Source organism: Gouania willdenowi, chromosome 19 (genome assembly GCF_900634775.1).
Source record: "Gouania willdenowi chromosome 19, fGouWil2.1, whole genome shotgun sequence".
In the NCBI taxonomy this organism is placed as follows: Eukaryota; Metazoa; Chordata; class Actinopteri; order Blenniiformes; family Gobiesocidae; genus Gouania; species Gouania willdenowi.
Window position 1 is genome coordinate 14,253,333 of NC_041062.1, and position 15,407 is coordinate 14,268,739.

Sequence of the window (15,407 nt, forward strand, 5' to 3'; positions counted from 1 at the left end):
ACGGTCAATTTTTTTTAAATGCCTCAAATTGGAGGTGAGCCTTTAAGAAGACTTAAAAACGGGTGAAAAAAAAAAAAAAAAATTCTCATAACAGAAGAAAGGCTATAGTTATGTATAAAAACGGTCAATATTTTTTTTTTAAGCCTCATAACGGAGGAAAGCCTATAATAAGGTAAAAATGGGCAAAAAATTTTCAAACGCCTCAAAACGGAGGTAAGGCATAAAAACGGTCAATATTTTTTTTTTAATGCCTCATAACAGAGGAAAGGCTATAGTAAGGTATAAAAACAGGCGAAAAAATTTCCAATGCCTCAAATTAGAAGTAAGGCTATAGTAAGGCATAAAATCAGGCAAAATGTTTTCAAATGCCTCAAAACAGACGTAAAGCTAAAGTAAGGCATAAAAACAAGCGAAAAAATTTCCAACACCTCAAATCAGAAGTTAGGCTATAGTATGGCATAAAAACGGTCAATTTTTTTTTAAATGCCTCAAATTGGAGGTGAGCCTTTAAGAAGACTTAAAAACGGGTGAAAAAAAAAAAAAAAAAATTCTCATAACAGAAGAAAGGCTATAGTTATGTATAAAAACGGTCAATATTTTTTTTTTAAGCCTCATAACGGAGGAAAGCCTATAATAAGGTAAAAATGGGCAAAAAATTTTCAAACGCCTCAAAACGGAGGTAAGGCATAAAAACGGTCAATATTTTTTTTTTAATGCCTCATAACAGAGGAAAGGCTATAGTAAGGTATAAAAACGGGCAAAAAAATTTCAAACGCCTCAAAACAGAGGTAAGGCCATAGTAAGGCAAAAAAACGGTCAATTTTTTTTAAATGCCTCAATTTGGAGGTGAGCCTTTAGGAAGACTTAAAAACGGTTGAAAAAAAAAAAAAAAAATTCTCATAACAGAAGAAAGGCTATAGTAAGGCATAAAAACGGTCAATATTTCTTTTTTTTAATGCCTCATAACGGAGGAAAGGCTATAGTAAGGTATAAATATGGGCAAAAAATTTTCAAACACTTCAAAACAGAGGTAAGGCTATAGTAAGGGATAAAAAATCGACAAATTTTTTTTAAACGCCTAAAAATGGAAGTAAGGCTATGTTAAGGCATAAAAACGGGCAAAAAAATTTCCAACGCCTCAAATTAGAAGTAAGGTTATAGTAAAGTATTAAAATGGGCAATTTTTTTTGAAACGCCTCAAAATGGAGGTAAGGCTATAGTAAGGCATAAAAACGGTCAATTTTTTATAAATGCCTCAAATTGGAGGTGAGCCTTTAGGAAGACTTAAAAACGGGTGAAAAAAAAAATAAAAAATTCTCATAACAGAAGTAAGGCTATAGTAAGGCATAAAAACGGGCACATTTTTTCAAACGCCTCATAACGGAGGAAAGGCTATAATAAGGCATAAAAATGGGCAAAAAATTTTCAAACGCTTCAAAACGTAGGTAAGGCTATAGTAAGGCATAAAAAAGGGCCGGAAAAAAAAAAAAAAATCTTCAAAATGGAAGTGAGGCTATAGTAAGGCATAAAAACGGGCAAATTTTTTTTAAATGCCTAAAAAAGGAATTAAGGCTACAGTAAGGCATAAATACACACGAAAAAAAAAAGTCCTCAAAACAGAAGAAAGGCTTTAGTAAGGCAAAAAAACAGGTGAAAAAATTTCCAACCCCTCAAAATTGAAGTAAGGGTATACTAAGGCATGAAAATGAGCAAAAAAATTTAAAACGCTTGAAAATGGAAGTAAGGCTATAGCAAGGCATAAAAACAGGCAAAATAATACAAACGCCTTAAATCAGAAGTAAGGCTATAGTAAGGCATAAAAATAGCTGAACAAATCTAAAATGCCAGAAAACGGAAGGCTATAGTAAGACATAAAAAACGGGCAAATTTTTTTTAAATGCCTCAAAACAGACGTAAAGCTAAAGTAAGGCATAAAAACACGCGGAAAAAATTTCTAACTCCTCAAATTAGAAGTAAGGCTAAAGTAAGGCATAAAAACCATTGAAAAATTTTAAAATGCCTGAAAACGGAAGTAAGGCTCGTAAAGACATAAATACAGGCAAAAAAAAAAAAAAAAATCCTCAAAACAGAAGTAAGGCTTTAATAAGGCAAAAAAAAACAGGTGAAAAAATTTCCAACCCCTCAAAACGGAAGTAAGGCTATAGCAAGGCATAAAAACGGGCGAAATATAACAAATGCCTAAAATTACTGTGGGCGCCGCAAAAGGCTGCTCCGGTGTGTTGATGTGTCTTCTTTCACTGCAACTACCAAGTCAAATTCCTCGTATTGTTCTAAACTGTACCTGGTCAATAAAGCTGATTCTGATTCTGAAATTAGAAGTAATGCATGAAAACAGGTGAAAAAATTTAAAATGCCAGAAAACAGAAGTAAGGCGAACGTAAGACATAAAAACGGCAAAATTTTTTAAATCGCCTCAAAACGGACCAAGAGTCTCTGACGGGCACGTGGCGTCCGCATAGGCTCCGCCCCTTCCCTCGTAGTGTGGCCACTATGGAAGCAAGAGTACATTCGCCGGCTCGTGGCACTCGGGCCTAATATTATTCCAGTACAATAACAATGTTACCCCCTTTTTGGGTACAATGAACTATACATCTTCGGAAAGCGCGGGGGCATGCCTACAACATGACATGACATTCATAGGCTCTGCCCCTTCCCAGCTCGTGGCGCTTGGACCAAAAAGAAGAAGAGCAACAACAAAGTGAGTGGCGTTTTGAGTCCGGTGCATGGCCCGACCAAAAAATAAGGGCTTTTGATGAACAATCAAACAAACAGAAAAACATTTTTTATTTACCAGTCCTAATACTGTATGACAACTTTACCAATAAATTAAAAAACAATCACTAAGTTTTCAGGAGTGAGTGACGATGCAACTCATTTTAACCAGATACTTTATTTAGATAGTGCTCACCAAGCAACTTGACACAGAAAAAAAAAAAAAAAAAGGAAAACAGTATCAATACAAGACCTCATATATCGATGAATGAATGTCTCAGGCAATTTCCACATGGGTTGCACCAACAGTTGTAACACAGTGTTAGATAAGCTCAGCTTTGCACAGTCACCTGTTGCTTAAAGGGCTGTAAAAAAAAAAAAACAAGAACCGAAAACGTTTTACCTCAGCTTTGCCTTCAGATTCTTTCATTGTGGGCAGAGAATGTGTTTTTAACTCTTTATGGCTCTGACATTATTTAAGATTGCACAAGTTAGAAAAATGAACAAAAAGGCAATGAGGGAAAAAACAACATGGTTTGAACTTTAAATGACTTGTTGTGACTGATGAAGGTTAAAGAGAGATGAACAAGCTTTTTGTAATTCGTGGGTACAGAATACAAATGTAGAGCTAATGTTTTATCATTGTCGAGTGGGAAAGTTTTTTGTTTGTACAATTTTACACTTCAGTCATCGACACATGCTTTGTAATGAGCTCGCCACAATCTCTCCAATACATTCGTCTAAAGCAAGCTGTTTCAACATTTATCATATTCTCGTCAAAACTCCAGTTCAAGTTGTCCTCTACGTCTCTCAATTAAAAATATCTATAGATCTTGTCTCATATCTTAAATCAAATATTGGCTCGACAGAATGACACGCTCCATTCACATGATTTAATGTATAAGTGACCGAATATCTGTAATGTTCCTTCAGGACAGGCACATTCAGGCACTAAACGTTAAAACGACTTGCCATCGTGGTCCGTTCCACACCTAGCATCAGCTGCTAAGATGAGGAGGCTGGCGTCAAATTCCAAAGATATTCCTATAGTATGTGGCACTTTGCAACTTCCCTTTCAACTTGATTGTCATCTGATCAGTTGCTTAATTTTGTTGTTGAGTTGTTAAGTTTAAGTTTTTGTTTCCCCACAAAGTTTCTTTGTGGGTGGCAAGATAACTTTCTCCTGTTGGGAGACAAAAAACTGGGATTAAATTAAAAAACAAAGCATAAGTGATTTGCAACTGCCCTATAGAATCATACAAATTACACAAAAAATAAAGTTCAATGTGAGTCATTTGGGAGAATATTTTGGCAGATACAGAGGTCGACTCAGAATTGTGGTGTTTTGTGTGTCCATGGAGTTAGCCCTTCATTTTTCTGTAGTGTCTGCACTGGCATGAGTGTAACGCATGATAAATCACACAAACCAAACACTGGCTTCTGTTCCAAGGCCAGGGCCTTCCCCTGCTTTCCCCCCATGCAGGGAGCCAATAAGAAGTGCTACACACAGACTTACATTCAACTTTAGCTGAAACCGCTCCTTTAGCCACACCACTGATGAAAGGACTCGATTTGAAATGTTTTTTTTTTTTTTTTTTTTTTTTTTTTTTACTTTGCAACGACTACTTAGAGTTGGGTCATGGGTATGTGAAGACTGTTCCACGGGCCCATCCACAAGTCCTCCTCATCAGATTGCGTTCTGTCTCTGGAACACCCCACTGGCTCTCTCATAACAAGTCCTTGGTCGTCATCGCCGTCCACTCTCGACTCTTTCTCGCTGTCCTCTGGCTCTCTCTCTGCAGAGCTCTGTGGCTGCTCCGTGTTGCCCTGCGCGGTCTCTGTGGGCTCTTCAGATTCAGGTGCAGCACTTTCAGGGCTAACGTTGGTGGCTGAACTCAAAGAAACAGTGGATTGTCGAGTGCCGAACGTGTGCAGCGTTTTATTGTTGTCCAGATTCGAGAAAGACGAAGTTGCCGTCGCCGTGTTGCTCTTCTTGGAGCTTTGGAATGTGCGCAGGATGGTGCGTCCACCATCTTCTGAGGGGCCTTTCAGGGGCGCACCCTCCTCCAGCGTGGCTGCCATTTTGTCAAGTTTTTTAAAGTGCTTGGCCAGTCGTGAGCTGAACACAGGGGAGGTGACTTTGAGGATTTCACTGGAGGTGGTGGTGCTGGTTGTGTTGATGGGAGGTGTGGCACTTGTTGAGCGTCGAGTTCGGATGATGGAGCCATTCTGGGACATGTAGATACTTCCATTCACATTAACTTGGCTGTTGTGTGCGGTGCATAAGCGGCTGCGTTGGGTTTCAGACATGCTGTCCTCGCCGGTGGAGCTGCTCTCATACTCACGGTCAAGAACCAACTTGATCCGTCGTTTTCTACTGGCATGCTGGGGGTTAAAAAGAAACACAAGTAAGGCAGCAATCAGATGAAGTGGAACAAATTAAAGTTTGATGACAAATTCTTTTTCAGCTATCCCAACAAGGTCTATCATCAAATAGATTGAGTTTGTAATCATGCTAGCATCTCAGTGTGGCTAAACCAGTGCTTTAGATACCAATGCGTGTTTGTTTTGGACATTTATTGATCAAAATCAAACTTTTGTATCAATGTTTTTCATTCAATAGTCAAGGTTTTATGTCTAAAATTATGAAATTACATTTGAGCAGAAATTTGACATAAGCTTTATGAACCAAAGTAAAGCTCTACTTCTAAAGTTTGGAGTGGTTTCCTAGTGCACGAGTACACTTTACTAGTGAAGTAAAGAGTGTCACTAGTAAGCATCACTGTATATGCTAATAGGTGGGCTGGGAAAATCTAATTCCACCTTGCCATTGGCTTTCGAAAACGATACAACAAATCAGGGAGCTGTATTTGTTTTTAATCCCTCCTACTTCATTAATATTAAGTCTAGTACTAAAGTTAATCTTTTAGCTTTAATAGTGCTACTAGTAGACTAAAAACAGTCTACTACTACTGCTACGAAGATTTTGAGTGTACCAGTACTACTAGTATACAAAAACTTTGTTTTACTGATAAAAGTTTTAGGTGCACTACTGCACAAGTAAGCGAAATCCTCTATGAGTGGACATTTCGTAGTACTAGTAAAACTATGAGTCTTTACTAGTAACATATTGGATTGGCAATGAAATAATTTGATTTTCCTCGCCCTTTTGTTAGCATGTATGGCTTACTAGCGACACTTTTTACCTCACTAGTAAAGACTACTTGTGTACTAGTAAAGCAACATTTAGTACATGTTGCTTTACTATGTTTGATATCACAAATATCCAATTTATGCCTAAACTGCTTTCCATATAAAATGAATCAAACAGTACATAAGCAATGATAATATTGAGTGTTGTTGAATTTTGATGTTGAATTGTTACTTATGGTTAGCTGTGGTTCATTTTTTTTTTTTTTTTTAAAACAAATACTTCTTCTAGTACTAGATAAATTACTTGTTGCTCCTATACTAAAGGTGTTTTCTCGAGTCTAAATTCTTGCTTGTGTTGTATGTCGTCTGCTAAATAAAATTGTAAAACATGAAAAAATTTACTGTGATTTTGCAGTGTTCAATTGAGTTTACTGTACAATTGCTAACAGCTAAGACCTTCAAATATTAGCAAATAATCCAAACAATTAAATCAATCAGCCAAGGAATCAAATTAAATTTCCTTTCAAAAACAAATAAAATAGGATGACGTAGGATGGTTCAATATGCGCTGTCTAAGGCACTTGTGTAGTCAAATGTGGTATCAAATGACCAAACATCACTCCTGAACATTTTTTTTTTTACTTCTTATATTACAACAATGTTGTCTGTCTTATTTCTAAAAATCTTTCATCTTACAAAAAGTAATTCATGACCAACAGAGGAACAGAGGACTAGTGGTGGATTCATGTCATGATGGAACCCAGAAGGTGTCATCCATGTCCTGTTTTCTGATTGTAGCACTCTGTGAACTGTAACTGTCAGAAAACTTGTGATTTGTTAGAAGCTTTTTCTTTCCAAATTCCCTGTAAAGTCACTCTCAGCCACTGCAAACACAATGCTAGAGCTTTTCAGAAGAACACAGAGTTGTCAGAGGAAGTGCCAAAGAAGGAGGTCATAGAACACAAGTGTTTGCAGCAGAGACATGTTAGCTGGTGGTGATCCCGCAGGAAATGAAACATGTGTTAGCGCTGCAGGAGAAATACAAGTTATGCAGCTAATAAAGACTAAAGTGAAAATAAAACATTTCAAAAACAAAGAGTGAGGAAAAGAAGAAACTGAGAGCAGCAGAGGACATGCTGGCTGTTCAGCCTCCAAAGAAGGTAAATCACCCCAAACCGAAGGAAAAGATGGAGATTACTGTCATAAATTTCACTCAGGTAATGACTGCACTCCCAATCCAGGCACTTTTACTCAGACCTTACTTAGTGGCGAAGAATTTAATCTTAGGAGGGTCCGACGGTCTCATCTGCATTTCAATCAGCCGACTCATTTCCTAAATCCCCCTCTTCATCTTCATCCCCATCCCCGCCCTGACTGCTGGTTCTCTCCTCCTCCTCCTCCTCCGTGTCCTCGATGATGGGTGACAAGTCATCTGGTGAGTTCATCACACCTGAGCTGATGTCTGATGGCATTTGGCAGGAGGCTCGTCTGCTTGACGAAGATGATCTTGATGCAGTGTTTTCTCTCTCTTTCTCTCCTGATTCTTCCTCACTATCATCCACTCTCTGTTTGTCAGTTCTGTCTTGTGAAGATGGAAGATGTGCAGAGTTCTTGGGCTGCCTACCAGAACCTGTGGAGGTTGTAGATTTAGAACGTCTCGAGTTGTTATTTCTTGTCTTTTTGGGATAAAGCTGGTTTTTCTTGAATCCAGCCTTGCTCTTGCTTTTATTAATTTTCCTTCCATCCAAAGATGTTTTCTTAGCCCGATCTTTTCTTTTGGTTTCACTGATCTCATCTTCACTCTCTAACCCCGACTCTGAGGCTTCTGCCTCCTCATCTGTTCGTGACTCTTTTCCTGTTTCTGTTTCGGATCCACTTCTGTCTGTTGATGAGATCAGGCTGCTTGGGTCAGAAAAGCCATACTCTGACTCAGACTCTTTGCTGCCACTTGCACTTTCTGAAAGACTTTGCTCCATGCTGTCGTGAAATGTTCTCTTGTACTGCCGTCGCTCTGGGAAGCTCTTCTCTCCTCCAAACTCCCGCGCCCTCCTCGGCCCATCTGTGTCCACGAATGCAGAAACGCTCGTATCTCCGATGGGGCCGTGCATCTTCCCAGTGCGCCCATCTCCTCTTTCCCAGTTACTGTAATCGCCCCACTGTTCATCTTCCACCCTGGCAGGTCCCTTAAGCCTTCTGGCTAGAGAGATAAGACTAAAGGCCTCGCTCAGCTTTTGTTTTCCTGGAGGGAGATTGCTTGTTTCAGTGGATCTCTGGTAATAACTGCCATCATTGACCATGCTGTCGTCCAGGCTGAAAGAGCGGCCAGAGGACGACAAGCCAGGGAGTGGTCCCCTGTGCTCCAGCCCAAAGGCTTCTCCCACTGCATTTCTCCTCTCATTGTTTGTCAGGCCACCTCTGCTACTTCTAACCAGTGTTTCCATTCCTCTCTTTCCTTCTCTCTCCCTATCACTTTCTATTCTTTCATTCCTTCTCCCTAACTCTTTGTTCTCAAACTTATTTTCAACTCTTTCTTCTGGCTTTCCGTTGGGTCTGCACCTTTTCACGCCTGCCTCTTCTGTAGGCCCAATTCTGGCTTTGTTCCATGGTGGGTGGATGGCTGGCGGCTGCCCAGATGTTTTACCCACAGAGGAAAGCAGCGTATTAACTCGCATTACTGCCTTGAGCCTAGCACCTGGGCCCAAGCTTTGGGTTGTTTTGTTTATCATTGAGCCACCATTCTGTTTTATGTCACCGTTAGCACCCAGCGGTGGATGGATCTTTCTCAAGCCGGGAGGATGGGGGTAGGAGTGGGAAGGGTACTGAGCTAATCTGTCTCCTTGAAAATGTCTTCTCACCTGCTGTCATGACAATGTCAGGGTAAAACAAAACAGAAAAAATGATCATTTTAGAAAGACATTAAGGGACACTTTTATAGCTTTGCTTCAGGAAATGCCACTGTTTCACATTGAAATGATAAAAAAGGTAAAACTTAACTTTCGCTTCACTCAAAAAGGGAAAACAGATGTACTGTATATTGGGTACAGTTATGAAAAAAATATAATAAGGAAAATGGCTTTAAAAAAAAAAAAAAGGGATTTATGTAATGCCACTTATGTGCCCTGGGTGGAGATGGTGAGTCATTCTGGTTACAGTTATTTCTGTTTGCTGCATTTTGCATTACCTGGACAAACATGACACTGGAGGAACCCAAGAATAGCCATATTTTAAAGATCAGTGCATTTTTCAATCTAAAGATGGATGTGTGAACAACAAATTAGAGACGCAAACCACATAGGTTTCTTAGATGTTATTTAGAATGATTTATCATGCACAATATAATCTCTATTTGATCACACTCTAAACAGACAGTAGCACACTGGAATTTCTGTCCTTGCTTAACCTTATAAAAACTTATATAAACCTTATATAAACTATATATAACATTCAATAAACTTTTACACCTATCTGTTTTCTGCCAGTAACCTACACTTTGTGAGTGCAAACCTACGAGAAAAAGAATGGCAAACCCTTGACTCAGCAACCTTGCCTGCTATTCCATACACGCAGAAAGAACCGAAGCCCTGGATGTCCAGAAGATGAAAGGCTGATTTACACTTAATCACAACAACAGACGCATTGTCCTCCTATAAAACACCTCCAGTGAGTTATTGTCTGACGTTGCACATTTGGGATGTATTGTCTGTTATTTACAGGGTGTAACAATGTTAACTATTCGTGATGTGTCATGAGAAAACCAAGGAATACGTTAGTAAGGTTCTGTTTTGAGGTGTTTACAGATTCTGAAGGGTGTGGTTTCTAAGCTTTCCAATAGTTTCACATACACAGAAATCAGAGAATATTCAAAGAAGTTGTGGCTATTTGAAGGTTGGCGATCTCAAAACTACATAATGTAGAAATATAGTTTAGAGTTTGGAGATTCAGAAGTTTTTCTCACCTACCTGAGCACCTTTACTTTAGAAATATTGTTTTCTAATTTTTAGGAGCCTACTCTGCTCGTATTGCTTCTCGTTTTGTTTATGAGTCTATGTGCTGCTGCGGTAAGGAAACAATGGATTTCAGTCTTAAATGGAGTATTTCTATTGTCATAAAAGAAGAAAGGAGGAAAAGAAAGTGATTGAGTGACTCCTGGTGATTATTAGGGGCACTTACAGTCGTCCTCAGTTTCCCTGGCCAGTAACCTTCTTTTAGAGCCTCTGTCAGGGACCAGATACCGCGAGTGCTCTACGCTAAATCAAACTGTTTTCAAACACAAAGTTTGTCGTTTAAAAATGTCACTTTTGTTTGAAACATAGAGAGCTTTTTTTTTCACAACTTCAACTAGCATATTTTGCCAAAAAGAAAAAAAGAGAATAACTTTTTTCTCAGAAAACCAAAGTTTTTGTGCTTTTTCTCCATTTCTCTCATGCTGACTTGTTCCTGCTTTTCCCATGACTTGTCACATTTTGTATATTCTTTGGCCAAATTCTGTCAAAACTAAAAAAAAACTTGTATCCCACATCCTCGTGCTGTGCATCATAGCTGCTTTTGTGAAAAAAATAAAAAAAAATAAAAATAGAACCTCCTTATAAAGTAATGGAAGTCGTTAAAATCTATTATTTTCATAGCCCCACCCCACGTACTGGCCACGCTCCGACTTAACACCTGGAGAGAAAAACAACCTGGCCTGGTTAAACATCAGCTAGTTAGCTTGGGATAACTTGACAATGTACAGATCACTTAAAGATGTCTTTTTGAAAACCAGTCAAAACTAACTACACTAACACTGTAAATCATCTATGATTCATGCTCTTTTTTAATCTATATTCACAGGGGAAATAAAAGTCTTAGTCCACAATGTGGTAAATGCATACCATGACATGTCTGTCTTGTATTTTATGCTTTTACCTCCGTATCCGACTCTTGTGGGCTGTAGTAGTAACTGCCGTCATCATCAACAATAGCCTCTCCATATTCATCATAGACGCCTGAGGGTGAGATTAGCTTCCTACGGCTTCCATACTGAGGGAGGTCATACCTGGGCATGAAGGGATAGAAAATAAATCAAGACGTCACTGCTGAGCAAAAAAATTAGGAAGTGATTAGACGAGAAATAAATGATGACTTAAATCAGGCAGCTTCTGTCTATAGAAGGAAAAGATGGATCACAAAGTTGCTCACAATCAAACTGCTGCAATTGGCTAATGCTTATGCGCAGTCACTTAAGGTAATAATGCATAGGTCAACACTGCAACTTGCTCCGACAATAGCGAGTGATGACTTACCAAAGCAACGAGTCTCAATCACAAAAGCAGCATTTTGTTGCCAAGAGACATTTTGTTAACAGAAAAAAATAAACCGAGATTGATTTTGCTCTCTTTTGACTGGGTTGCCGGGAGCGCTGCCTGACTCCACATTGTCTTCCACTATGTGGGCTCGGTGCCCTGCAGCAAACTACTCAGACAGCCATGGAGACAAAAAAAAAAAAAAACATCTTTTCAAATGCCACCCTGAACACAGGATATAACAGCGTGATTAAAGTGACACTTCCAATGCTAATTCCTTTGGCTTTACTAACAGTGTTGGTATATTGCCTACATAATCATTTCCCTCTGAGCAAAGGGGATGAGAAAAGTCGCCACCCTCTTACTTTGGCAGTCAAGAAAGACGTGGAAGGTACGAGACGGACACATGATATTTATAATCGGACAGGAACAATACGTAGAGTACTTGCCCTTTATTGGAATGATGATTATACTTTCAGGTACATTTCAAATACAAAGACATTTTGGAGTTAACAGTTTCCTTCTTTAATTAGGTATCAAATCAACTGTTCAGCTTTTTGTTGATTTTTTTTTTTTTTTTTTTTTAAAGCTATCCTCCCTATATGTAATTTCCACATTCTCCAGTCACAGTATCATTGTGTTTTAATTTCTCCTCTGTTCTTTACAGCACGTTGTAATTTTTATCTGCGAAAAGCACTTTATAAATAAACATTTACTTACAAATAGATAGTTAATATGGGTCACACTTTACTTGAAGTTTTATACGTAAAGGCTGACATTACGGTGTCATTATAATGACATGACACCTGTCATTAGCATGAATAAGGTGTCATGCATGAAGGCTGTCATAAAGTGTTATTCGTTAGCCAAACTCAGTGTTTCTCAAATGTACCCAGAGAAGTACGCGATGGCACTACAGAGAGAGAGAGAGAGAGAGAGAGAGAGAGAGAGAGAGAGAGATGATAAAAATTATAGAAATGAATCTATTCAGGAGCCACTAAATCAGTGTTTTCCAACCTTGGGGTTGCCTGAAATTTTTGAAAAATTAAAATAACACACAATCCTAAACAATTGTATTTCTATTCACTTTGTGAAATATATAAAATGCAGTAAAATACATATATATATATATATATATATATATGAGCTCAAACATGATCAAAAACTAATTCTAGAAAAAAAAAAATTTTGGGGTCACCAGAAATCCTTGATATCAACATGGGGTTATGATCCCAAAAAGGAACCACTGCACTAAATACTGTTTCTTTCCACTTATTTACAAAATGAGATTCTTTCAAATATGTGTTTTCACTCGTTTATTCATCATTATGCTCTATAGTTGTTTTTAAATAGTTTTCTAAGCAAAAGGGACCAAGGGGGTACTTGAATTCAGAAATAAGAGAAAGGGGGTACTTGAGCAAAAAAAAGTTTGAGAACCACTACCTTGACTAAACCCTAACCTTAACACTAACCCCTAACCCCACTAGATCCCTCCACCTAACCCAAAAAAATGCCAATTTAGTAAACAACACTTACTTACAGCCTTCATGAAACCTGATTCATGCTAATGACAGATAATGACAGCGTGTCAGTCTTATGTATAAAACTATAAAGTGTTACCTTAATACACAATAATGTCATCCTTAAAAAAATAGGTATGTTTTTCTACTCCAGTCTCGGTTACAATGTTCGACATTTTTTAAAATATAAAACGGTTTGTACCAGTTCACGTGTCTACTAGTAATAAAGAAACAAAACATTTGTCACCTGAAAAATATCACATAGTGGTAGAGTATGTTCTGTTTTATAACAGGTTGTGCGTTTACTTTCGGGGGCCACGAGTTACCCATGTCTGATTCAAGCTATTCTTATTTCTTATTTCCCGGAATAGCAAAAATAACATTGTGTGCAACAAATGGTTGGATTTATTTTCTGCATCTGTGGAAATCCAATCAGCGTAAAACTGAAAATGAGAGATGGCTGCTTTCCTACTCTCAGGAAAAGTACAATTTCCTTCTGATGTTTTTAAGACGGATTACAGTCAAGGTCAAAAGGTCAGGGAAACAGCAACGTAAAGGGATTATCGCTGTGCTGTAGGGGGGAATTCTGCAGCATCTGTTCTCTGTTTTATTAAAAGCCTCTAATGTGCTGTAATATTTAGAAGTGTTGGATGTGCATCATTCATTTACAGCTAAAAAAATTAATGAAAAAAAAAATCCGGAACAGATCTTAGCCCGTCGGGGTGATAAAAGCTCATTTTCTGATCCTGTGTGCACACAGATTCAGACCTGACTTTGTGGATGCTGCTCCAAACCACCAGCATCTGGCTGATTGTCTGATTTTATGGCTGGCTGCCTGCTGCACTACAGCACAGCTAGGCAGGGAGAATTAGACGTCTCTGGGCGTGTGTGTGTGTGTGAGATTGAGCATTTGTGAGTCATTGTACAAGTGAATGAATGTGTGCGTCTGCTTCTCGGGATTTATGTGCAGTCGTACTTTAGCAAAACAATGAGGTTATTGAGAAAAGCTGCAGCTACAATGATAAAAACTACACAATGCATCAGAGACGGCTGTGTGCATGCAGAGCAACCCAAACATTGGGGAGGATGGAGTGAGACTTGACCTATCAATTCATTGCACAAATAAGTTGTTGATGTCTGGAATGCCTTCTGCAAATTTCAAATGCACATAATCTTACTGTTGCACACGCTCACACGGCGTCATTACATCATTTCTAAGCAAGTCTCTCTGTTTACCAGGGATTATTTACAGCAAACTTTCATAAAGTCATGTTTTTGTTTTGTTTTGTTTTTTTTTACAAAGAAACAAACCATCAGCCCAGTAAAACATCAGAAATAGCAAATCATACCCGGGGTCATAGTTATAGTAGTCTTGGGTGTAGTAGTCTTGTCCCGGGTCAATGCCTGATTCCATTGATAATTCCTGTTTGAAATTGATAGTTCATTGTTAGCAAACATTCATCAAATACCGTATTTACAATCATTTACATGCATACATTCAGGGAACACTAACAGACTTTATCCTGTTAGAAAAACACAGAGTGGAGAAAAGAGACGGACTCAGTACCTCTGGTCTGAGCAGAGAAGGTCGGAGCAGTTGTTGAGTCTGTCAGAGGGAAAGAAAAGCCGTGAACAAAGTGTTAAGAGTAAAGTATCTGATCTTAAATCTTCAATGTAGATGGTATCAATACTGTATGTAGGCTTGAATTAATGGATTTTTCTTCCACATGGAAGATTAAATCATTTTTTCAACATTAACAGTGATCAGATTGATGTGTGGGCTTAAGCTGCTTTCACATCGCAATAGTCCTCGACTCGGGCCAAATGGACGGAGAACAGCTAATCATTTTATCGCCTTGATTTAGCTGTAGCTAGTTGCTTGGGGCGCCATTACTGGAATAGACTTCTCCAGGCAGACAAATGGAAATTGGAAGAAGAGGCTCTCAGCTATTGGTCAAAGTGATCACATAAGAGTGTGTGGAACTCCATCTTCTCCGCCTGCTCTTTCCCAGCATTCAATATTGGAACAGCAACAAGTCGCAGTGCTTTTGGTGGTTTGGATGTTTTGTTTCAGGCCATAGTGGTATCCTGCCCACCCACAATGAATACCTCTAGGCTTCCATCGGAAATGCTTTGAGTCTGACCTAAACAATTGCTTTAGAATTGGCCTGCCTGATCCGTTCTAGACTTTGTTTGCAAGTTCAAGTCGCCCAAACCAGAAGGACTATCTGAGCAAACAGATCTTTGAGCATTTTAACCACTCTAGAATCCCTCTTTGCGTGAACACATCTTTGCATACACCCGGATAGTAATCCAAACATCCCATGATACACATGTGATCAGTTGTCCACTGTTTACCTGCCAACAAAAGGATTTGCGTTTTGTTTGTGCTTTTTTCATGTCTGATGGTTAGTTTGGAGTTCACAGATTGTTTGTGGTTTGTTTCTGCTTTTTACAGGGTTCATGCTTTTTCATGCTTTGTTCATGTTTTGTGGTTCACGGTTTGTTTGTGGTTCCTGTGGGTTTTGTGGTTTGTTTTTGGCTCCTTCATGGTTTGTTTGTGCTTCATTCAGAGTTGGGGATCGCAATTCTTTTGCGGTTCGTTTGTGGTTCTCGGTTCGTCTGCACTTCGTTCAGGGTTTGTGCTTTTTCATGGTTTGTTCATGTTTTATGGTTTGTTTAGGGTTCGCAATTTGTTCATGGTTTGTAGTCCATTGTT

General features: G+C 38.7%; 1 protein-coding gene across 2 annotated transcripts in view; it reads right to left on the reverse strand.

The window, feature by feature from the left end:
• Positions 1-3,103: 3,103 nt before the first annotated feature.
• LOC114481278 (protocadherin-15-like) overlaps positions 3,104-15,407 on the reverse strand; it is a 225,534-nt gene continuing 213,230 nt past the window's right edge. Inside the window, exons 38-41 of one of the 2 annotated variants that reach the window (XM_028475966.1) lie at positions 14,256-14,294; positions 14,038-14,111; positions 10,792-10,921; positions 3,104-5,118 (exon numbers count right to left, since the gene is read on the reverse strand). In XM_028475966.1, coding sequence (XP_028331767.1) covers positions 4,360-5,118; positions 10,792-10,921; positions 14,038-14,111; positions 14,256-14,294 — 1,002 coding nt within the window. In that variant the 3' untranslated portion in view covers positions 3,104-4,359. The remainder of the gene's footprint in view (positions 5,119-10,791; positions 10,922-14,037; positions 14,112-14,255; positions 14,295-15,407) is intronic. The other variant, XM_028475967.1, reaches the window with a different exon arrangement.